We start from the raw sequence: 25,671 nt of genomic DNA, 5'->3' as shown, positions 1-25,671 counted from the left end.
AGTTCCATCAATATGGTGGGTTAGGTACCCTGAACAACCCTAACTAAAAATGCTGAAAAGATACGAAGCTAAATCTAATACATTGGTGATCAGGCATGAAAGTGAGGAATCTATAGTTTTTTTTTTTAAAGTGAAGTGGGAGCCAGAACCCTGGGAAGTGAGCAGCAAACTTAACTTTTACGCTGCTAAACCCTGAAGAACTTAAGCTTCCACTTTGAAAGTTACCGGAGGAACTAATGATACAGATGTAGCTGAGGGTCTGCTCAGGGGTGGGGAATTCTAGAAGAAAACCCCTCTAGGACCCCAAAGTTACCACTCTCAACATAAGGCTAAATGACAAAAACCACTACACAGAAGGAAACAGCGAGAAAACACATCTGTCTGGAACGTCATGACTTTGTTGTAAGTTGCCCTCGACAGCTCCAACTCATAGGACCCCAGGTAGAACAGAATGAAACGCTGGCGGGTCCCACACCATCTTCATGATTGTCGGTATGTTTGAGTCCATTCTGGTGGCTATTGTAGCACTTCCACCCTAGAGGCTCATCTTCCTGCACTACATCGGACAACATTCTATTGTTTTCATTGGCTAATTTTAGTATGTAGGTTGCCAGGCCTTTCTTCCCAGATTGTCTTAGTCTGGAAACTCTGCTGAAACCTGTCCACCATGGGTGAACTTGCTAGGATTCAAAATACCAGCAGCATAGCTTCCAGCACCGTGGGAACAAACCACTACAGTATGGCAAACTGACAGGTGGTGCGTCATGCCTTTAATCGAGTCTAATCTTCCAAAAAGATCCAAAACCCTTAGTACAGCACAACCCTTAGTACACCATACTCCCAGTGTTTTGGACATGACATAATTATGAATCACACTGCGTTGTGTTAATAATTTTACGTTCTGACTTTTTCCTTTGAACCATGAGTTGGTTTGGGGCAGTGACTGTGTCTTATTCATATTTGTAACTGTGCCTTGTCTATAGTAGGCAACTTAAGTTTTTTGAATGAGTGCAAACTTGTTCCTGAAGCAGAATTTTGCCATGTTTTTTGTGTAGCCTCCAGTTTTCTCTGAAGTCCTAGTTCGGTGGCTCTAACTTCATGTGCGCATGAGTATCACCTGCAGATCTTTTCAAACTCTTGCTCAGAGTCGGTTCCGGGCATCAGTTATTTCTAAAGCTCCTCAGATGATTCCAGCATGCAGCCAAGGATGAGAGCCTTTAAAGTCTCCAGCCAGGGCTCTTCCAGCAGCACCAAGGAAGAGCGGCTGTTAGGTGCTCAAACTGTCGAGATACACCCTTGTATCCTGGGTTCTTCTTCAGGCTCAAGGATGTGCAATGAGCCTGCCTCAGGCCGCAGCCCCGTCCTCAGAACCAAATTCTGAGCCTCTCTGGCCCCAATTTCATTGCCAAATTCCTGAAAACGGAGAAGTTGAAGCGGAATCGAGTCCCTTCTAAGCGCGGGAAGAACAGGGCCAGGGACTCAATGAGGTGCAAACCAGCGCTACTGACGGGCTACAAAGATGAGAAACACATTTCCTTCCTTCGCAGAAGGTTCTTAACATCGGAGAGCTGGTGGAAAGTGGCCTCACACGTGGACAATGCTTCCAAGTTAGCCAAAACCCCAGGAACCCACAAAGTTTCTCCTCCCCGCCAAGCAGCCCCACGGCCTTAACGAGATCTTCTTCAGCAACAGCAGCCTTTGAGGAGCGAACGTTTGCGCAGGTTCTTCAACGTCAGAGTAAAGCGCGCCGACCGCTGAGTCTTCTGGGAAGTGGAGTCTGTGCGAAAGCCGCACTGTGATTGGGTGTGCGCGCCAGAACCTCTGCGCAGGCGCACTGCTTCCCGACCTGACGGCGCCGTCTTCCCGGGTCCCGAGCCCTCCGAGCTCTAGGTGAGGGCTGCGGGCGTGTCTCAGCCGAGGGAGCGGAGCGGCCGAGCGTGCGGGACGCTGAGGTCTTGGGGGTGCTGTGGGAGAAGAGCAGGGTGACGCGGGTGGGTCGGTCTGCAGAGCGTGTGTGTAGCGACGTCCCGACTCAGAGGTGGAAACGGGAAATTCTGTCCCAGGTGTGCGTGTCTCGTGGGGTGTGGGCCCCGTTAACAGTGATCTTAGAGCGCGCACCGCACCGTGTGCCAGATCCCGTCCTTTCAGGCCATCTCCTGTTCTTCCCATAGGAATACCAAACCAATCCATTGCCGTCGAGTGCATTCCGGCTCATAGGGGCCCTACAGGACAGACTGGAACTGCCCCGTAGGATTTCCAAGGAGTGGACAGTGGATTCGAACTGCTGACATTTTGGTTAGCAGCCGAGCTCTTACCCCTGGGGAAGCGGGCACTCTGAATCCAGGGTGCCGCCCGCTCCAGCCTCTTTCTCTTTCCCAGAAAGCTCTCAGATCGCCTGTTTCTCTCCCTGCCTTGGGTCACTGCACGAGTGATCAGGGAGGTTTCATGGAGGAGACAGTATTTGATGGGCGGGGCGGGGAGGGAGAAAACTAACAAGAAGTGGCAAAGCGTTAGGCAGATTTGAGGGAGACGATTCCCCTGGAGTGAGATGTCTAGGGATAGTGGGAGAAAAGCGTGGAAAAAATTAACAGGCCAGGACACAGTATCAGGACAAGCAAGAGCCAGTTGATAGAGTGGATCGTATGGGTCTGGTCCAGGGGACTGACCGAATAAAATCATTCTAGGATACTTACTTTCTAGAGTCACATCCAGGACTGGAGGGGAGAAGGGCCTAGAAACTGAGAGCCAGTTGGGAGTCTGTGGTAGTATCTTAAAGCAAGGAGCCCTGGTGACAGGATAGTTAAGCACTGGCTGCTTACCGAACGGTCAGAGTATCTGGTCTGTCAGCAGCTAAGGCTCGTGGGAGAAAAGGGCTGGCCATCTGCTTCCGTAAAGATTACAGCCTAGGAAACTCTATGGGGCAGTTCTGCTCTGTCATATAGGGTCGCTATGAGTCAGAACCTGGAATCTACTCACAGCATGCAACAACAACAATCTTGAAGCAAGCTGCTGGGGACTTAAATTATAACGGTGTTGGTGGTAGGGAAGGATACAAAAATGACACTGTAAAAGAGTCAAAAGGACCTGGCCACTGACTAAATTTGAGAGGAGAGAGAGTGATGTAAGAAGTTCACGTTCTGGGCACCTGGGAAAGTACTACAACACAGAAGTGTAAGCTCAGGGAGAGGAGTCGACGGAAGTTGTGTGGCGGAAAATTATTTTGAGGTGATGGCAGAGTTCATAATTCAAAATCTGTAGTCATTTTTAAATGCAGTATGAGTTTGGAGGAAGGTTTGGGACTCGAGAGGGAACCGTCTCTGTCAAGGGGGAAGATGAGACCCAGTGGATGAACTTTGAGAGTAAAGCGAGAAGAACACTCGCAAACAGAGCCTCAGGTAGCACCCACGTTTCCAGGGAAAGAGTGGGAAGCAGTCAAAGTCAAAGAGCATTTCCAGGGTCAGGGAGAAAGGCTAGGGTGGCCCCATGGCAGCCGCAGGAACTGCGCGAAGAGGCAGAGACTTCAAAACGATCAGAGGCTTCAGAGAAGGAAAAGGAAGGAGAAAAGGCCGTTGGGGTCAGAGCAGTTGCAGGTGTGTGAGAGGTGGCACAAGTGGAATATCGGGGATTTGAGGAGAGGTGGCGATCATATGGTGTCAGTAGGTATAAAATGAGCCCCGGTGGCATAGCCGTTAAGCACTCAGCTGCTAACCGAAAGGTTGGCGGTTCGAACCCACCCAGAAGCTCTGTGGGAGAAAAAACCTGGCAGTCTGTTCCTAAAAAGATTATAGCCTACAAAACCCTATGGGGCAGTCTGCTCTGTCACATGGGGTTTCTCTGAGTTGGAATCCACTTGATGGCACCTAGCAACAACAGGTGTATATCACTCATCCAAGGCGTTTGGTAATGAAAGGAATACACAAAATAGAACTTTTTTTTTTTTTGCTAGAGGGAGGCTGTGGGATTCAGTAAAGACAGTTTCAGATAGAGGAGACGTGTATGTGTTTGAAGATGTAGGAAGGAGCTCTTGAGAGATTAAAGGTGCTCGAGAAAGAGACTGGGTAGCACAGGGAGAAAGTTCTGAGAGGAAACAATAGTGAAAGAGGATGTGGGACACAAAGGTCAAGGCCTAAGATAGAGACCTTTCTGTTGTGTTGACTTCACGCTCCACACGGCCTAGCGCAGAGCAGGTACTTGGTAAATATTCTTCTGCAGTCAGGGGAATGTGTTCATTGCTCCTTGTTAGTCATTCGCCATCTGGTCAACCAACGTTTGTTTTGCACCGACTATACCAAGGAGCCCTGGTGGCATAGCAGTTAGCTATGGAGAGCGATTGGCTCTGAAACAAAAGGTCAGCAGTTCGAATCCACCAGCTGCTCTTTGGAAACCCTGTGGGAGCAGTTCTACTCTGTCCCGTAGGGTCGGTATGAGTCAGAATGGACTCGACAACAGTGGGTTTTTTTGGTTTATTTATACAAGCTCTGTATGGAAGGTCAGGGACATACTATGCCTGTCCTCAAGAAGCTTGTAGTCTAGCACACAGGACAAACAAGTAAATCAAATAGTATCTCAACACAGGTTAGATAAGACTGCGAAAGAGAGATGCACAGCCAGCTATGGGAGCACACCACCAGTGCACATGACCTGCTGCAGGAGGGAGGGAGGGATTGTAGGTTTCTTAGTGGAAGTGGGATCTAAAATAAGTTTGGGGGAGGAGGTGGAACATTCCTCAGCAAACAAACCAAAATCACCTCAAGCGCAAAGACAAGGAGGCAGATCTTTGTGTGGAAAGGTTTAACAGTTGAGTGAGTTCACAGCAGCAGAAGCCTAGGCCATGAGGAGTGCTGTGGGCACAGCCAAGGTCGGAGAAGGAGGCGGGGTCAGCGCGTCAAGGGGAGTTTGTAGGGCCTCTTCTGTAGGCCTGCCATCACGGAAGGGTTTAAGCCTAGGAGCGTCGTCATCGGATTTGCATTTTGGAAAGATCATTGCCGCCTGTACCGAGGGCCTTAAAATAGACGTGCTCTTTGACCCAGCAGTTCTCTCCTGGGACTCCATCCTAAGGAAGAATTAAGAGTATATGCAAAGCTTTTTATTAATCATTATTAACACTAACCTTTTTTTTTTTTACCGACTGCTGACCTTGGTGGTGTAGTGGCTAAGTGCTACGGCTGCTAACCAAAGGGTCCGCAGTTTGAGTATACCAGGTACTCCCTGGAAAGTCTATGGGGCAGTTCTTCTCTGTCCTTTAGGGTCGCTATGAGTGGGAATCGACTCGACGACAATGGCTTTGGTTTGTTTTTTTTTTTTTAACTATGTGTCAGGCAGCTTCCTAGTACTTTACATGTATTGTTTAATTCTTAAAGTAATACAGTAAAAAATTGGAAATATACAGAACTTCCAAAATAGATCTGGTTATTTATCATCCATCTGTACAATGGAATATCACGCAGCCATTAAATATCATATTAATAACAACTAGCATTCATTTAGCATTTTCTGTTTACCAAGCACTGTGCTAAGTGCTTTTTATAAGGATAATTTAATACCACCCTGAGAACACGATAAGGTAGGTAACTGTCTTACACATTAGGAAATACAGGCTTAGAAAGTTCAAATAACTTGTGTTGTAAGAGTATGGGGTAGAATTCGAACCCAGATCTGTCTGGCAGCTTTTAACCTCTGCCAAAATGATTTATTATCATTCAAAGATGGCGACATTGAAAACAGACCAACAGACTAGAACATAAAACCCGAAGCATGTCCAAACACTGCGGGAAGCTTGCTCCCCACAGGGGAGAAGCTCAGTGGTGCACAGTGCAAGCAGCTTAAACATTCATGAGGAGGATAACGAATAAATCGAAGGATGATATATATATATGTATCCTAAAGGTTGTGCTAATAACAGATAATTTGCAAAAACGTAATTATTGAGCAGGAAGTAAAGGTATAGACTAACAGTGTATATTTACATGAAAGTTTAAAACAGGTAACACTTGCAAAAAAAATTGCAACCATCTCTGTAGGACAGTAAAGCACTGAATTGTGGGTATCTCTGGGAAGAAAGGGAGCCCTGGTGGCACTGGGCTTAGAGTGCTCAGTTGTGAGCCAAAAGGTCGGTGGTTCCCACGCACCAGCCGTTCTTTGGGAGGAAGGTTTGGCAGCCTGTTCCCATAAAGATTACAGCTTGGGAGCCCTATAGGATCACTCTGAGTGGAAACAACTTGATGGCAGCAGGTTTTTTGTCTGTTTTTCCCTGGGAAGGAAGAGGAATGGGATTGGAGGGGGATACCCAGAAGACTTCAACTTTGTAGTGTTTTATTTCTTACCCGAAACAAAAAAAAAAAACCTGAAGAGAAAAAAAAGAAATTCACACAACATGAAGAACGTACACTTTGTAAATTACGTATTTGTACATGCACACGTATACAGAAAAAGAGCTGGAAGAACAGAGCGTGAAATGTAAATGAAATCTGAGTGGTGGCGTTACACGTGATTTTTTTCTACAAGAGAATGTTCTTCCTTTGGTGTCCAGGAAGAAGGACAGTGATACACAGACAAATGGAAACAAATACACCATCAGCTGGTAAATGGAGTCTGCAGCCTGTGCTGTTCTGAGACAAGATCCTTTCCTTTCTGGTCTGCTAAGACTCTTGCACCCCGGGAGGGTATCCAAACACTCCCCTCTGGCCCCAGAAAGATGTCAAAGTTAGTACTGAGAGATAGAATAGAGCGTACTCGGGTTTTGGGTAGTCATCAGGAGCACACGTCCTGGAGCTAGACTGCCTGAGATCAAATTCTACCTCTGCCTCTTCCTACCCGTGCGGACTTAAGAAGTTTCTTAGCCACTGCCTCAGTTTGCCCTTCTGTAAGAGTGTATTTCATATAGTTATTATGATGCTTAAATAGGATAAGAGATGAAGTATGCTAAATAAATTTATTAGCTGAAGGTAATGTTATAGTCCTATTGTTGTGTGCCATCGAGTCAGTTCCAACTCAGAGACCTTACAGGACAGAGGAGAGCGGCTCCATAGGGTTTTCTAGGCTGGAGCCTTTATGGGAGCGGACCACCAGGTCTTTTCTCCTGTGGAACGGCTGGTGGGTTCAAACCACCAACCTTTCAGTTAGCAGCCGAGCACTTAACAGTCGTGCCACCAGGGCTCCTTTGTTATAATCCTAGGAAGGTACAAAAAATGAAAATGCTAATCACACTGCATCGTTGCTGTTTTAGGATAGGTTTAAATGTTGTAATAACTTTGGAATCAGCGTATTTGTATATGTTGTTTAAAGTGTTTGAGCTTTTCAAACAAATCAAACTACATCGGAAATTGTAGTTGAAACTGCTCAATATTTGAATGCTTAAATTCAGTTTTTAAAGATTTGTTTATTATGACCTTGATAAACTGAACATTGAACAGATTACAGATAGTGGTGAGCATAAAAGCTCCTCAGCCGTGAAACAACCAGTCAATATTCCCAGGATATTCCCAAGGTGCTGCTCACCAGTGGGCTCCCTGCCAGGTACTTGTCACTCCTCATTAGGGCTAGGCTCCACCAGTAGTCACTTCAGTAAGCTCTCATTGACACTCAAGGCTCCCCAAGCCCACTAGGAGTTCGGATAGGGGTTCAGGCAAAGCCTAAGAAGGCGAGATTCTTACGGAAATCCTAAATAAACCAGGCTGGCCTGCATGCGGGTCAACGCCCAGTGGTACTACTAGGTGACTTGAGGGACTTCAGTGCTTCACCAGCGATGTGGCTGAGCTGTTCTTTCCCCTGCCTGTTTCTTGTTCTGTCCATCACACCCTTTTCTCTACCCTGTGGCCGCCCCACACTCCCAGCCTCTGCCTCCTGGTAACTTCAGCTCCGCTGAGCCTCCCGCCGCTTCTGTACGTTATGGTATCCTTTCGGCTCATCACCCACTTCTTGCCCTGACGTTTCTTAGTTCATGTTCCCAAGGAAGGGTATCATTTTTCAAGTTGGATTACACCTGGGTTTCCCGGGGGGCCCCTGGACTGCCCACCTGCGGCCTGCTCAGCAGGGCTGCAGGAGGGAGAAGCAGGACCACGTGGTGCCGGCCGCGCTGCGGGGGCTGCCCCGCAGCAGAGGCTGCAGTCTGGCGTTTTTTCCGAAGAGGCTCTGGGCTCTTACTTGACGTGTCTAGTCCGCAGAGCCGTTTGCGAACTTTAACGCTCTTTGTGCCGCACAGGTTGCCCCGCTATCCGAAAGTAGGGTGTTCCTGTGAAACCTTTTGTAAGCAGCGATGGCGTAAAGCGAGGACACGATTACTGTTAGTTTATGTGGGAAAAATTTTGAGCGTTCCCAGACCCAGAAAATAACCAAATCAGACCAAGTAACTCATAAACCTAAAATAACGCTAACGTGGTAGAAGCAGGAGTGCTGAGGGCGCTTTCCCGGCAGGGAGCTTGGCACCGCCGCTCCCACTGCTGGCTGCGTGCAGCCTCCTCCACAGCTCACAAGGCAGCGCGCCCTTTCTCCTTTTTGCTGCCTTCTGTAAAAGCAGAGATCCTCTTTGGATTTCTTTCCTTTAGTGAAAATAGGTTTTAGTGTGGGTCTTAGGTAAAAGCAAAGTGACATAAAGCAAACTTAGGAAATACCTGTCATCACTCAGGGCATACTTAGTGCGCATTTATAATTAGAGTATGAACTTTAATATGTTCTTGACTCCTAAGGATAGAGTCCTGCCTCTGGGGTCAGGGTAAAACAAGTACCGTGTGTGTCCTAAATGGCAACATCCATGGCCTTTTGCTCTTCTTCTGGGATGGGGTGGCGTTGCCTCTGGGTTGGCTTTACTTTCCCTCCCTTTCTGTAGGGTACCGACTGTGAGGATGCGTACGTAACTCACTGTACATGGAGGTTTCTTGTTTCGATGGTCAGGAAACGACAAAACATGACTAGTCTTATACCCTGTTTCTCACCCCACACCTCTGCCTCATCAGGACTCTGCCCTTTTCGGAAAGGAGAGCCCACAGGAGGGAATGGCTGCTGTGTCCCCAACTGCCAGACGTCAGGTGAGGTGGACTTTTGAGCACTTTTCGTTCCCCATCCTGGAGCTTCTTTAGCCCAACCAGGTAGACGAGGGGCTCCACGGGAAGTACTTCCTTCCCCTTTCGTGGCCTTTTCTTGCCTTGAACATGTGCCCATTAGCCTGTCACCAGACACACAGCTCCTGAGGCCTTGGCTTTGAATGGTTTTGCCTTAAAAACCATGACATGGGTCTGAATGGAACCTTTGGGGATCAGTGGGCTGGTTGTGGTCCTGACTCCCTTCAGTACGTCCATGTAGGGACTGCGAGCAGGCCCCAGCGTTCCAGGAATGTTGGGTTAGGCTGGGGATGTAATACGTACTGCACAACACTTTACCGAGGCTACAGGGTCCTCAAGGTCTTACATGGATAGAGACGTATGGCTTGACCCATTCCTGCCAAGGGCAGAAAGTCGTGAATTCCACACTCTGGCCTAGACTCATAGGGAGTTTTAGGACTGGAGGTAAATATGCAGTCTTATAGAATCGCAGAACATTACAGCTGAAATGGACTCTAAAGATGGTCTAATATCTCATTGTTTTAAAATTTGTAAAAAAAAAAAAAAAAACAAGGAGAACTGGTGAAATTTGAATATGATTGTAGATTATATAATAGTGTAATGTTGTTTTGTGCCATCAAGTTGATTCCGACTTATAGCGACCCTATAGCAACTTTATTTTCTTGATTTTTGTAATTATGCTGTGGTTACGTAAGAGAATGCCCTTGTTTTTACAAAATGTACACTGAAATATTTAGGAATAAAGGGGCATCATGTTTGCAACTTACTCTCAAATATTCAGGAGACAAAATAGGAAATGTATGTATAGAAAGAGACAGAAAGTAAAGCAAATGTGGAAAAAGTTAACATTTGAGGAAGCAGATGATGCGTACAGAATTATTTGTTCTGTTCTTGCAAGTTTTCTGTAAGTCTGAAAAAAGGGCCCCTGGCATCTGAGGCCCGGCTGAGTCTCGTGTGTGGAACTATGAGCAAGAACATCATGCTTCAGGTGACGATACCACTTTCCCCAAATGTTTCAAAACCCTGTGGTGCCAGAACCATTTCCTTTCTATCCCTTCACATCCTCCTGGCCTGTCATTACTGTTCATCCCTCCCATCCACGTGAAGGGAAGGGTTATGGCTAAGGAAGAATGTGTCTATGCTTTCAGGAACCTGTGACCTTCGAAGATGTGGCTGTGACCTTCACAGAGGAGGAGTGGAGGCACCTGGTACCCATTCAGAGGGACCTCTACAAGGAGGTGATGCTGGAGAACTATAGGAGCATTGTCTCTTTGGGTAAGGAGTTAGAATTGTGTGATGTTAATCTGGGCTTAAGGCCTAATAAACTAGTGCCTGTTCTCCCTTCCCCTGAGCGCTGAACCAACTGAGAACCAAGAGAAAAGAGTAGAAGGGTATAGCTTAGGTGTACAGCAACAGTGGGCATCGGGCAGACTTGCTTACCCAGCCATCAGCAGGCTGGACACGCACAGGCTCCCGCACGTAGCAGGAAAACACAGGTCCAGAGGAGCAGAGCAGAATGTGTGCTGGATGTGGGGAGCTGACGCTCAAGAGCAGCTGCAGAGAAGGCCGAGGTGCACAGGCCCGGTGGGGTCAGGGCCCATCTTGTTGAGGGAAAACTTCTCCTCACAGAAGCTGGAGGAGGGGGGAAAAGCGTGTTTCCCCTTAAAAGAAGGGGTGGAGAATGGGAGTACATGGTTGTGAGTCTGTGTTGTTTTATGTTTGTTATTTGAGTGTGTGTGTGGAAATACTGGGTATCACATTTTTCTCCAATTTAAATCTTCTGCTTCAGTGTTTTTTTTATTTTATATCACTCACCAGCTTTCATTTTTTCCTGTGCATACTAAGGTGTTATCCGTCTATGTTTACCAGAGATGAGACCGATTCTGAGTATTTGAATTAAGTACAGTCTGAGGGAGACGTCCACAGAAGGCCCTTTGCGGTTATAGAGCCTGCACGATAAAGGGAAAATTAAGTGCCACTGCTGATATAAGGTGTTAGTGAGAAGTGGAGTTGGGCTCCTGTAGGTAACGAGAATGTTCAGGAGCTTCAAGAAGAAGAGGCTGAGAGGATGCACAGATTTGGAAGCAGCCTAAAATAAGCAGCAGATGGCAGTGAAAAGAGTCACACTGAGATTTCATGCAAGGCAGGTCAAAAAAGCAAGTGTTAACATCCCTGAATTAGCTTAAACAGGTCAAATATGAAAAACAGACCAGAATATTCAAGAGACATTTAAAGGAGACCACTCAGCCTTTGCCACAAGCTTTGGGATGAAGAAATACTGGGGAAAATAGAATTCCTAAGGTCAGAGACAAAGCCACAGGAGGTCATAGATGTGCCTGTTCTCATCAGCAGGGGATCAGCATATGACCAGGTAAATGATCCTTGGGCCCAATAAGAAACTGCTTTTTTGATTAGATAGGAACCTTGGGGACAGTGAGTTTATGTTAATGAGGAAGGAACAACTCAGAAAAAGAGGGTGAGAATGGTTGTACAACTCAAAGAATGTAATCAGTGTCACTAAACTGTATGTGTAGAACCTACTGGTGTGTTTTGCTGTGTATATTCTCAACAACAACAACAAAATAAATAAAATTTAGAGGAAAGAAAAAAAGTGCCTTTCTTTCCCAAGTAGGGACTCCATATGAGGTTAGTTTAGACCCCAAGTCTGTTTCCAGGAGGGGTTCTCTTTATCATGTAAGCACAAATGGATAGATTCAAGTCTAGGAATTTATCCTAAGGGAATAATAAGGTGAGTAGCCAGTGCATACAGATTTTCATCATACCATTGTTTGGTGATAGCAAAACATTAAAAACAACCTAAATACCTAATAACAGGGGATTGGTTAAATAAATTGTTCTTCCATACAGTGTAATATTGTATAGCCATTAAAATGATGAAGTAGATCTGTGCTAAGTGAAATAATATTTTTCATTTTTTATTATGTGAAAAAAATCAAGTTTACACATACCAAGATGAGTAGAATGGGAAAAACGATTACAGAGTTTGAAAGGTGATTTTTCTTTTTACTTGTCGGTACTTCTAATTTTCCTCCAATGAACGTGGCTTATGTGTTTAAATAAAAACATAATACTAAAGGATAAACAAACAGAAACAGGCATTTTCATTACACATCTTTTTTTGCTCAAGATGATCTTTTTTTCATTCTCCCCTTCCGTGAGCCAAGAACTCTTTCTGCATCCCACCAGTGCTAAGATGGGAGCTTCCCATTCACTTCAAGGGGAAGAATAAACACATTCATTCAAATGGATGTTATTAACTTTCTGACCATGTGCTTCTTGTTCCTGGGGCCGAAGTTCTTATATTCAGGAACCTCGGTCTTGACCTCCATTCAGAGGTTCCTGCAGTTTATACTCTGCATCCCTGACATGCACATTCTGCCTTTTGCGTTTTCTCTGAAAGACTGAAAGGCTGGGATTAAGCTTTGGAACAATGATGTACCTTTATCACATACTGCTGCAATGGCCTGTTTCTTTCTTCATGAGCAGGACTTCCAGTTCCTCAACCTGATGTGATTTTTCAGTTGAAGAGAGGGGAAGAGGCGTGGATAGTTGATCCTCATGGATCGGAGAAGAGAGAATGTCCAGAGAACATCTCTCTAGGTAATTGAGTGTGAACAGGGCAGGACAGAATTCTGTGTTGTTTTGTGGTTATGTGTGTGGAAATATTGGGTATCACCTTTTTCTCAAATTAAAACTTCTGCTTTAGTGGTTGTTTAGCTTTCATTTTTTTCCCATACGTATTAAAGTATTATCCATCTGTATTCACCAAATGTTTATTTTCTCAGGTCTGTCCTGTTGCCCGTTCACACTTTGATATTTCCACTTATTGCCATCCTCTCCATTTAGCAAACTCTCCTAATTATCCTGGCTATGCTCCCAATAGATGTTCTATTTTCTGAGATGTCCGCTGTCAGTTCTATTCCCTGACTTCTTCATTCCCCAGTCTCAGTCTCTCCGTAGAGTAAGACCATTTTGAGAGCAAACAATGCCGTGCCCATATATTACTTTAAGGTTTATCATAGTTCTCTTTTCACTGTAATATTTCTCTTTTTCAGCCTGGGAAAGAAACTAAGTCTGTGTTTTCTGTTTGTTCCAGACTGGGAGACCAAGCCTGAGATTCAAGATGCTTCAGAAGAAGAAATCTCCAAAGGAACATTGAGGGAAATGCTTGGCAGTAAAGGTGCTCTGTGTCCTAAATTTGAAGTTCATGTACCAGAGACTAGGTTGGAAACAGAGAAGGACAACCCTACAGTGGAGTCTTGGAAGAAATTCCTTTCCCAGGAGAAAAGCTTGCAGCAAGGGTCAATCCTTCCCAAGAAAATTCTCACCAAAGAGAGAGACCAAGAATGCCGGGACTGTGGGAAGACCTTTTTTGACCACTCATCCCTTATCCGCCACCAGAGGACTCACACTGGAGAGAAACCCTATGAATGCCACGAGTGCGGGAAAGTCTTCAGTCACAGGAGCAGTCTCAGTAGACATCGGATGTCTCACACTGGGGAGAGCCCCTACGAATGCAATGCATGTGGGAAAGCCTTCTTTGACCGTTCGTCCCTAACTGTACATCAGCGAATCCATACTGGAGAGAAACCCTTTAAATGCAGCGAGTGCGGAAAAGCCTTCTTTGACCGTTCATCCCTTACTCGACATCAGAGAATTCATACTGGAGAAAGTCCTTATGCATGTAATCAGTGTGGGAAAGCCTTTAGCCAGAAAAGCATTCTTACTCGACATAAACTGATCCATACTGGTAGGAAGCCTTATGAATGTAATGAGTGTGGGAAAGCCTTCTATGGCGTCTCATCATTGAACAGACATCAGAAAGCTCACACTGGGGAACCTCGATATCAGTGTAATGAATGTGGGAAGGCTTTCTTTGACCGCTCACCCCTTACTCAGCATCAGAAAATTCATACTGGAGACAAGCCATATGAATGCAGTGAATGTGGGAAAGCCTTTAGCCAGCGATGTCGGCTTACTCGACATCAGAGAGTTCATACAGGAGAGAAGCCCTTTGAATGCAGCGTCTGTGGGAAAGTTTTCAGTTCTAAATCATCAGTCATTCAACATCAACGACGTTATGCGAAACAGGGAATAGACTGAATCGGGTTAAAGCTTTAGTCAGAAAGAAAGGCTATAAAAACTTAGGATAGGCGTTCTCTATCTTGAGTTCATCATGGGATCGTCCCATCCATTCTGGCTACTGTTCTTACCTCCTGCCTCTGCTACCACAGTGTTTGAATAAACTCAGTACCTACTATGTATAGAACTGATATGGGATGCCTGAAATTAGAATATAACTAAAGATCCAGAATTTAGGAGAAGCTTATGAGACAGTAGGATAAAAGTTAGGAGGAGATACTCAGACACACTTCTTGTGTGAACGTGAGAACTAAGGCCCCAGGTATGACTGCACTTTAAATAACTGGAGGCTACAACAGGAGGGAAAAGACGAAATGATACCAGAGCACCACTGTTGCTTCCAGTACAGTTCTTTTTATAGCTGTTAGTCCCTCTTGGAGCTTGGAGCTTTTTAGGGCAGTGACCTTGTTCTTTTGTGTCCCAGCTTTTAGATATCTTAATACTACTAGTAATAATAGTTAGCACTTATTTGGAACTTATTAGGGGTAAGCATTCAGCTCAAAGTTTTACAAGGAATAGCTTCTTTGGTCTTAACAGCCTTATTAAGTAGGTACTGTTACTATCCTCCAGAAGTCCCTGGGTGGTGCAAATGATTAAGTGCTCAACTACTAATCAAAAGGTTGGCAGTTCAAACCCACCTAGAAACACCTTGGAAGAAAGGTCGGGTGATCTGCTTCCAAAAAGTGACAGCCTTTAAAATCCTTTCGAGAGCAGTTCTACTTGGCAATGCATGGAGTCTCCAAGAGTTGGAATCGAGACTTGATGGCCACTGGTTTGGGATTTTTTTTTTTATTAGACTCATTTAACAGGTGAGAAGAGTGAAGTTTGGAGAGGTTAAATAACTTGCCCAAAGTGACCAAACCAAAAACCAAACCCAGTGCTGTCAAGTCGATTCCGACTCATAGCGACCCTACAGGACAGACTGGAACTGCCCCACAGAGTTTCCAAGGAGCGCCTGGTGGATTCGAACTGCCGACCCTTTGATTAGCAGCCGTAGCACTTAACCACTACGCCAAAGTGACAGAGCTAGTAAAATGTGAAACCAGGTCTTGAATGCAGGTCTGCCTTCAAAGTCCGTTCTTTTTACCATCATGCTATAAGATTCACTATTTGTTTTATAATTTGTGTATATGTATTATCTCCTCAGCTAGATTGTAAGAACTTGGAAGTGTGATGTATATGTCTTTATATCTCACACAGTGCCTTAGATATAATAGGTGCTCAATAAATATTTATCTGAACTGATGACTTTTCTATTTCCCAAGTACTGTCTACTCAGAACACGTCTTAGATTCACATTCTTTCTCTGAATTTTCACAGCCTTTATCCCTCCAGGCTCACATTACTCTAGTAGTCACTTCCTAATTCGAGTTCTTCTGTCTTCATTGCTGAAGAGGTATATGCTAAGCTATGGGCAGTAACAAATAAATCCCAAATAAAATTTACTTCTTACGTAAAGTCTGCATCGGTCAGTCTGACTTACTCCATCCTCATCACTTAGAACATATGGCCTCCAAGATCATCACTTAGAACATGTGGCCTCCAAGGTCATCACTTAGAACATGTGTGGTCTCCAAGATCATCGTTGTAGAAGAAAAAGCGGGAAGATTTTGTGGAATGTTGTTAATGGCCAGGCATTCATCATTTCTGGCCACTTCTCATAGGCCAGGACCCAAGTAAAGTAAACAAGCACCTAAACATTTGGTGAACCCAAATAGCCTCTGCCATAGTTAAATTTCGTTGCATATTACTGTTTGGAGTCTTTCCAAATGACCCCTTTCTGCCATCATTGCCTTCCTCAGGACCTAATATAGCTCCCTGTTAAATGAAAACTTCTCTGAATATCTCAGGTCTGTCTTAACATAGTCCTACATTGCTGAACTTTACCTCCTGATGCCCAAAACTCTTTTATTCTGTAGGCCCAGACCCCTATTTTTATTTTATTAAAGCTCAGGCACTGGATGACCTTGGCTCTAGGTGTCAGCATCCTCTCACTACTTTCAGAAGAAGCCTTGAGGAGGACTTGACTGAAGGGCTCTCTGGAACCCAGCTTGCCCTGAATCCCGGTGGACCAAGATACATTTCTCGTGGAAATTAAAGTCAGATTCAAGAAGCTGGAAGTCTTCCTCTGGAGGACCACAATGGATGTCAAGTTCCTAAGCGGTACATGTTGTTGAGGCAGAACCTCTGTGGTGGAAAGGTGGAAAGAAGCCAAAGTGGACCATGCTGAGCTGGGGATAACGGGACCCCAGTGAAGGTGCTTCCCTGAGTATGCATTTACAAGAGATTGAATGTACCGAGGAAATTTACATATTTGCTTATATTGGTGGTGGAAGCATGAAGATCATATGGCACCAATGTGGAAGTGTAAGGACACAGCTCTAAAAAAAAAAAAGCCCTGGAAAACTCTAACAACTTCCCCCCCAGAGTCATTAAATACCAGATCAGTGTGGAGAGATGCTAAGCCCTAGTGGCACAATGGTTAAAATCTCAGCTGCTAACTGAAAGGTTGGCGGTTCAAACCCACCAGCAGCTCCACAGAAGACCTGGTGATCTGCTTCTGTAAAGATTTTAGCCTAGGAAACCCTATGGGGCAGTTCTACTCTGTTCTATAGGGTCGCTATAAATCAGAATCAAATCTGCAACACACAACAGCAACAACATACTTGAGTCCAGGTATTTCAGATCAGCTGAGTCCCTGTGTGGTGCAAACGTACTTGATTGCTAACTGAAAGGTTGGAAGTTTGAATCCACTCAGAGGCACCTTGGAAGAAAGGCCTGGTGGTCTACTTCTAAAAAATCAGCCATTGAAAACCCTATGGAGCATAGTTCTGTGATACACGTGGAGTTGCCATGAGTTGGAGTCGGCTCAGTGGCAACTGGTTAATATCCAATAGAAATATAATGCAGGCCACAATTTTTTAAAAGGTAAAAATAAATAATTGTTTTAATAATAATTTATCTCATCCAATATACCTAAAGTATCTTAACGTATATGCAATATAAAAATTGAGATATTTTACATTTGTTTTTGTACTGTTGTTAGGTACTGTCAAGTCAGTTCCGACTCATAGCAACCCTGTGCACAACAGAACGAAACGCTGCCTGGTCCTGAGCCATCCTTACAATCGTTGTTATGCTTGAGCTCATTGTTGCAGCCACTGTGTCAATCCACCTCGTTGAGGGTCTTCCTCTTTTCCTCTGACCCTGTACTCTGCCAAGCATGATGTCCTTCTCCAGGGACTGATCCCTCCTGACAACATGTCCAAAGTATGTAAGATGCAGTCTCGCCATCCTTGCCTCTAAGGAGCTTTCTGGCAGCACTTCTTCCGAGACAGATTTGTTCATTCTTTTGGCAGTCCATGGTATATTCAATATTCTTCGCCAACACCACAATTCAAAGGCGTCAACTCTTCTTCAGTCTTCCTTATTCGTTGTCCAGCTTTCACAAGCATATGATGTGATTGAAAATACCATGGCTTGGGTCAGGTGCACCTTAGTCGTCAGGGTGACATCTTTGCTCTTCAACACTTTGAAGAGGTCCTTTGCAGCAGATTTGCCCAATGCAATGTGTCTTTTGATTTCTTGACTGCTGCTTCCGTGGCTGTTGATTGTGGATCCAAGTAAAACGAAATCCTTGACAACTTCAATCTTTTCTCCATTTATCATGACATTGCTTGTTGGTCCAGTTGTGAGGATTTTTGTTTTCTTTATGTTGAGGTGTAATCCATACTGAAGGCTGTGGTCTTTGATCTTCATCAGTAAGTGGTTCAAGTCCTCTTCACTTTCAGCAAGCAACCTTGTGTCATCTGCATAATGCAGGTTGTTAATGAGTCTTCCTCCAATCCTGATGCCCCATTCTTATTCATATAGTCCAGCTTCTCGTATTAGTTGTTCAGCATGCAGACCAAATAGGTATGGTGAAAGAATACAACACTGACGCACATCTTTCCTGACTTTAAACCACTCAGTATCCCCTTGTTCTGTGCGAACAACTGCTTCTTGATCTATGTAAAGGTTCCTCGTGAGCACAATTAAGTGTTCTGGAATTCCCATTCTTTGCAGTGTTATCCATAGTTTGTTATGATCCACACAGTCGAATGCCTTTGCATAGTCAATAAAACACAGGTAAACATCCTTCTGGTATTCTCTGCTTTCAGCCAGGATCCATCTGACATCAGCAATGATACCCCTGGTTCCACGTCCTCTTCTGAAACCAGCCTGAATTTCTGGCAGTTCCCTGTCGATACAGTGCTGCAGCCGTTTTTGAATGATCTTCAGCAAAATTTTGCTTGCGTGTGATATTAATGATGTTGTTCTATAATTTCCACATTCGGTTGGATCACCTTTCTTGGGAATAAGCGTAAATATGGATCTTTTCCAGTCAGTTGGCCAGGAAGCTGTCTTCCATATTTCTTGGCATAGACGAGTGAGCACCTCCAGCGATGCATCCGTTTGTTGAAACATCTCAATTGATGTTCCATCAATTCCTGGAGCCTTGTTTTTTACCAGTGCCTTCAGAGCAGCTTGGACTTCTTCCTTCAGTACCATCGGTTCCTGATCATATGCCACCTCTTGAAATGGTTGAATATCGACTAATTCTTTTTGGTATAATGACTCTGTGTATTCCTCCCATCTTCTTTTTTTTTTTTTTTAAGTAACTTTTATTGTGCTTTAAATGAAAGTTTACAAATCAAGTCAGTCTGTCACACATAAGCCTATATACGTCTTACTACATATTCCCATTTACTCTCCCCCTATTGAGTCAGCCCGCTCGCTCCCTCCAGACTCTCCTTTCGTGACCGTTTTGCCAGTTTCTAACCCTCTCTACCCTCCCATCTCCCCTCCAGAAAGGAGATGCCAACACAGTCTCAACTGTCCACCTGATAAAAGTAGCTTACTCTTCATCAGCATCTCTCTCCAATGCATTGTCCAGTCCCTTCCATGTCTGATGAGTTGTTTTTGGGAATAGTTCCTGTCCTGGACCAACAGAAGGTTTGGGGACTATGACTGCCGGGATTCTTCTAGTCTTAGTCAGACCATTAAGTCTGGTCTTTTTATGAGAATTTGGGGTCTGCATCCCACTGTTCTCCTGCTCCTTCAGGGGTTCTCTATTGTGCTTCCTGTCAGGGCAGTCATCAGTTGTGGCTCCCATCTTTTGATGCTTCCTGCGTCGTTTAATTTTTAACCCATGGACTCCTTCACTGTTGCAACTCGAGGCTTGAATTTTTTCTTCAGTTCTTTCAGCTTGAGAAATGCCAAGTGTGTTCTTCCGTTTTGGTTTTCCATCTTCAGCTCTTTGCACATGTCATTATAATACTTTGCCTTCTCGAGAGGCCCTTTGAAATCTTCTGTTCAGTTCTTTTACTTCATCAATTCTTCCTTTTGCTTTAGCTGCTCGACAATCAAGAGCAAGTTTCAGAGTATCCTCTGACATCCGTCTTGGTCTTTTCTTTCTTTCCTGTCTTTTCAGTGACCTGTTGCTTTCTTCATGGATGATGTCCTTGATGTCATTCCACAACTCGTCTGGTCTTTGGTCACTAGGGTTCAATGTGTCAAATCTATTCTTGAGATGGTCTCTAAATTCAGGTGGGATATACTCAAGGTCATATTTTGGCTCTTGTGGACTTGCTCTGATTTTCTTCAGTTTCAGCTTGAACTTGCATATGAGCAGTTGATGGTCTGTTCCACAATCGGCCCCTGGCCTTGTTCTGACTGATGATACTGAGCTTTTCCATCGTCTCTTTCCACAGATGTAGTCAATTTGATTTCTGTGTGTTCCATCTGGCAAGGTCCATGGGTATGTTGCCATTTATGTTGGTGAAAGAAGGTATTTGCAGTGAAGAAGTCGTTGGTCTTGCAAAATTCTATCATTCGATCTCCGGCATTGTTTCTGTCATCAAGGCCGTATTTTCCAACTACTGATCCTTCTTCTTTGTTTCCAACTTTCGCGTTCCAGTTGCTGGTAATTATCAATGCATCTTGATTGCATGTTCGATCAATTTCAGACTGCAGCAGCTGGTAAAAATCTTCTGTTTCTTCATCTTTGGTCCTAGTGGTTGGTGCATAAATTTGCATAACAGTCGTATTAACTGGTCTTCCTTGTAGGCGTATGGATATTATCCTATCACTGACAGCGTTGTACTTCAGGATAGGTCTTGAAACGTTCTTTTTGATGATGAATGCAACACCATTCCTCTTCCAGTTGTCATTCCCAGCATAGTAGACTGTATGATTGTCCGATTCAAAATGGCCAATACCCGTCTGTTTCAGCTCACTAATGCCTAGGATATCAATGTTTATATGTTCCATTTCATTTTTGACAATTTCCAATTTTCCTAGATTCATACTTCGTACATTCCAGGTTACAATTAATAATGGATATTTGCAGGTGTTTCTTCTCATTTTGATTCATGCCACATCAGCAAATGAAGGTCCTGAAAGCTTTACTCCATCCACGTCATTAAGGTCGCCTCTACTTTGAGGAGGCAGCTCTTCCCCAGTCATCTTTTGAGTGCCTTCCAAGCTGGGGGGCTCATCTTCCAGCACTATATCAGACAGTGTTCCGCTGCTGTTCATAAGGTTTTCACTGGCTAATGCTTTTCAGAAGTAGACTGCTGGGTCCTTCTTCCTAGTCTGTCTTAGTCTGGAAGCTCAGCTGAAACCTGTCCTCCATGGGTGACCCTGCTGGTATCTGAATAACGGTGGCATAGCTTCCAGCATCACAGCAACACACAAGTCCCTACAGTACGACAAACTGACAGACATGTGGGGGGTTTTTGTACTAAGTCTTTGAAATCTAGTATTTAACACAGCACATCTCAATTCAGACTAGCCACATTTCAAGTGCCCAATGGCCACATGTGGTTAGTGGCTACCATATTGAACAGTACAGTTTTTAATAAGCAGAAATCTTTAGAGGTAAAAGGTAAAGGGGGTTATTTTGGATTTGGAGGGTATTTGCTCTTTGCTGTATGGCAGGCACTCTGCTCCTGCAACAGTCAGTCTTCAGCTTCAAGTAGGACCTGTCACTGGGTGGTGTTCAGGCCTGGAAAGCCTGTGATCACTGTTGCTCGGACATGTTCTTCAACAGCTCTCAAAACAGCTGATGGTTTCAACGGATGAATGGATAAATAAATTATGGTATATTCACACAATGGAATACTACGCATGAACAAAGAACAGTGATGAACCCATGAAACATTTCGTAACATGGAGGAAGCTGGAAGGCATTACACTGAGTGAAATTAAGTGAGTTGCAAAAGGACAAATATTATATGAGACCACTATTATAAGAACTCGAGAAATAGTTTAAACAGAAGAAAATATTCTTTGATGGTTACAAGAGTGGGAGGCTATTCACTAATTAGATAGTAGACAACTATTTTAGGTGAAGGGAAAGACAGCACACAATACAGGAGAGGTCAGCACAACTGGACTAAGCCAAAAGCAAAGAAGTTTCCTAAATCAACTGAATGGTCCCGAGGCCAGCGTAGCAGGGGCAGGGGTTTGGGGACCATGGTTTCAGGGGACACCTAGGTCAATTGGCATAATAAAATCTATTAAGAAAACATTCTGCATCCCATTTTAGTGAGTGGCTTCTGGGGTCTTAAATGCTAGCAAGCAGCCATCTATGATGCATCAATTGGTCTCAACCCACCTGGAGCAAAGGAGAATGAAGAACACCAAAGACACTAGGTAATTATGAGTCCAAGACACAGAAATGGCCACATAAACCAAAGACTACCTCAGTCTGAGACCAGAGGAACTAGATGGTGCCCAGCTACAACCAATGACTGCCATGACAGGGAACACAACAGAGAACCCCTGAGGGAGCAGGAGAGCAGTGGGATGCAGACCTCGAATTCTTGTAAAAAGACCAGACTTAATGGTCTGACTGAGACTAGAAGGACCCTGGAGGTCATGGTCCCCCGACCTCCTGTTAGCCCAAGACTGCAACCATTCTGAAAGCCAACTCTTCGAACAGGGATTGGACTCGCCTCTGGCATAGAAAATAATACTGGTGAGGAGTGGGCTTCTTGGATCAAGTAGACACATGAGACTATGTGGGCGGCTCCTGTCTGGAGGGAAGATGGGAGGGCAGAGGGGTAAGAAGCTGGCTGAATGGACACGAAAATAGAGGGTGGAGAGAAGGAGTGTGGTGTCTCATTGCGGGGAGAGAAACCAGGAGTATATAGCAAGGTGTATATAAATTTTTATAGGAGAGACTGACTTGATTTGTAAACTTTCACTTAAAGCACAATAAAAATTAAAAAAAAAAAAACCAGCTGATGTTTTGATCTCTGGGTGCCTGACTCCTTTGTCTCTGAGTTGGATCAGAACTTAAGTGGGGGAAGACGTGTCATTTAATGAAACTTTAACAACTTAACGAGGATGTGGAGGAGGAAATATCTATGGTTGCCAGTTAGTGAAAGATCAAAGATATTTCCTCTCATCATTTCACCTCCTGACTGGGGCATTAAAAAAACAAAACAAAAAAATAGTTGCTGCTGAGTCAATTCCAACTCATGGCAACCCAATATGTATTAGAGTAGAACTTCAATCCATAGGGTTTTCAATGGCTGTAACCTTTCAGAAGTAGATTGCCAGGAATCCAAGGTGCCTCTGGGTGGATTTTGAACCACCAAAATTTCAGTTAGTAGCTGAGCGTTTACCCATTTGCACCATTCAGGGACTCCTGATGGGGATATTAGAATCTATTACGATTCTGAAGGGAAGAAGATGTTTTATTAGAATGGTCAAAGCATCAAGAGTGCAGGGTGCTGTCAGTGGATGTACTCAATAGAAACCTCTGGAGCCCCCACCACTGCAAAACTGTAAATGTAAAGTAGTGAGGGAAATTACAGCCGTGATGGAGAAGCTGGGGGACCTCAGGACGATCTGTCCCACCACTCCTGTCATAGATTAAATTGTGTCCCCTCCAAAATATCTGTCAACTTGGCCAGGTCATGATTCCCAGTATTGTATGATTGTCTACCATTTTGTCATCTGATGTGATTTCCCTGTGTTATAAATCCTATCACTATGATGTAATGAGATGGATTAGTAGTAGTTATATTGATGAGATTGAAAAGCGATTGATAGTGTCTTAAGCGAATCTCTTTTGAGATATAAAAGAGAGAAGTGAGCAGGGAGACATGGGGACCTCATACCACCAAGAAAGAAGCACTGGGAGCAGAATGCATCCTATGAACCTGGAGTTCTTGCCTGGAGAAGCTCCTAGTCCAGCGGAAGATTGATGACAAGGACCTCCCTTCAAAGCCTACGGAGAGATAAAGGCTTCCCCTGGAGCTGATGCCCTGAATTTAGACTTCTAGCTTACTAGACTGTGAGAAAATAAATTTCTTTTTGTTAAAGCCATCCACTGTGGTATTTCTCTTGCAGCAGCACTAGATAACTAAGACAACTCCCTACCGATTCCTTGGTTTGGCTGATCAGAAAGCCAGGTCTTGGAAGTTAACTATTACAGATGTCACAGAAAAGTGAATAAAGAGACGTCAGCTGTAGTTAGATCTGCGCTTGACTTTGTTTCCATATTGGAAGATCTTCAGATATCATGCCTTGACTGACACGCAGCTATCAGTCTATCTAACACCTTTTTTTTTCTAAATCCATTAAATTGATTCACTAATAGTAGTGTAAATTTTAACTTCAGTTAACACACCAGGAATTTTACTGTCCTGCCACTGAGAGATATAAATTCCCTAACAATATATCATAAGCCAATAAAGCAAGATTTAAATAATTCAGATACTGAAACTACTCATTACATTGATGACAATGAGTTAATATCTGTCAAAAAAAAAAAAAGGGAAGGAGAAAAAGACAATACAAGAGTATGTGATCAAGCTGGTCACTGCTTTGGGCAACTGAAGCTCGATCCCCCTGGACCTTCTGAGGAGTCATGTTGAATGAACCACAGGATTAATTATCTGTCCTTGATATGGAAGTGGCGAGCATTTATCTACCAGCTCCCATCCCCCACTGGTCAAGTGTTGCTGCATGAACAGCACGGGTTTCTACAGCTCTCCACTGCTGCAGAGTCAGAGAAACTCTGGAAGGCTAAAGGCAGGGAGGACAGCTGAGATGAAGCAGTTTCTGATCACACCTGTGCAAAGGTGGTGGCCACAACATGGCTGGAGTAAAACTGGGGCCAAGAAGACATGAGAAGGTAGGGAGTGAAAACATTTGGATGTACTGAGCTTGAGATTTCTACATACACGCAAGCATAGGCAGAAATGTTCAGTAGACAGACAGGTGAACAGAGTGATCTCAGCTATACAGATATCTGAAACCATGTGAGTGGAGGGAAACTTCAGAAAAAAGGTGTCGTATAGGAAGAGGCAATGGTCTAGGTCCTTGAAAACAAACAAACAAACAAAAGCCAAAGACTAAGAACTATGAAAGGAGGTTGAGCAGAAGAAGATGGAGGGAGGAGGAACACCAGGTGACAGCAGTGCCACAAAAAAGACAGTTTCAAGAAAGAGGAAAGAAGCAATAGTGCTCAAATTGCCAAGTGGTCAAGGCGGACAAAACCTGAGACGTATTCAGCGGGTTTTGTTGGTGACTTGGTTGGTGAAGCCAAAGCGATACTGAAATGATCGTGGCTAAAGAATGAGGGAGCAGTGGAAAGTAGATGTAACAAGTGTCTACAATTGAGGACAGAAGAAGTACAGCCAGAGTGCTCCTTGGAAGCCAGGATGGTGAGGATGGCAAGACTTCTCACATACTTTGGTTATATTATCAGGAGGGACCAAACCCTGGAGGAAGACATCATGCTTGGTAAGGTAGCAAAACAAAAAAACCAAACCCAGTGCCGTCGAGTCGATTCCGACTCATAGCGACCCTATAGGACAGACTAGAACTGCCCCACAGAGTTTCCAAGGAGCGCCTGGCAGATTCGAACTGCTGACCCTTTGGTTAGCAGCCGTAGCACTGCTAAGGTAGGGGATCAGCAAAAAAGAGGACAACCCTTGATGAGATGGATTGACACAGTGGCTCCAACGATGGGCTCAAAATAATGATGGGTGAGGATGGCGCAGAACTGGGCAGTGTTTCTTTCTCTGGAATATAGTGTCTCTCTGAGTCCGAATCGACTTGATCACACCTAACAACAAATAATTCTGAGTAGTCTGGCTTTGATGAAAGGGAATGACAGCTGGAGAGGGATGTGAGACAGGAAAGGTTTCTTTAAGGATGGAAGAGATCAACATTTCCATCAGGATGTCTGTAGGTGCAGGGGATGGAAAATGCAACCCCACACCCTGCTTAAGCCTGAAGGAATTTATTGACTTACACAATTGCGAAGTGCAAGTGTAACTCTTTGCTTTTACAATAAAGAGAGAATAAAGGCAAATTTGTAGATTTGATTACAGGAAGTTGTGGGACGTGAAGGTGGAGACGAGCAGCAGAGACGGTCTAATTAATAGAG

General features: G+C 44.4%; 1 protein-coding gene across 2 annotated transcripts; it reads left to right on the top strand.

Moving 5' to 3' along the window:
* Positions 1-1,830: 1,830 nt before the first annotated feature.
* Positions 1,831-18,169, top strand: ZNF2 (zinc finger protein 2). Of its 2 annotated transcripts, XM_049856589.1 has the most exons (5): positions 1,831-1,890; positions 8,952-9,023; positions 10,205-10,331; positions 12,564-12,677; positions 13,174-18,165. In XM_049856589.1, the coding sequence occupies exons 2-5, from the start codon at positions 8,991-8,993 to the stop codon at positions 14,178-14,180; spliced, it is 1,281 nt and encodes a 426-aa protein (XP_049712546.1). In that variant the 5' UTR covers positions 1,831-1,890; positions 8,952-8,990; the 3' UTR covers positions 14,181-18,165. The 2 variants fall into 2 exon arrangements, with proteins under 2 accessions (XP_049712546.1, XP_049712547.1); XM_049856590.1 differs by lacking the exon at positions 12,564-12,677 and having other exon boundaries at positions 13,174-18,169.
* Positions 18,170-25,671: the final 7,502 nt, after the last annotated feature.

This window comes from Elephas maximus, chromosome 17 (genome assembly GCF_024166365.1).
Source record: "Elephas maximus indicus isolate mEleMax1 chromosome 17, mEleMax1 primary haplotype, whole genome shotgun sequence".
NCBI lineage: Eukaryota > Metazoa > Chordata > Mammalia > Proboscidea > Elephantidae > Elephas > Elephas maximus.
The sequence above is the reverse complement of the archived record's forward strand: the minus strand, read 5'-3'. Positions and strand labels throughout refer to the sequence as shown.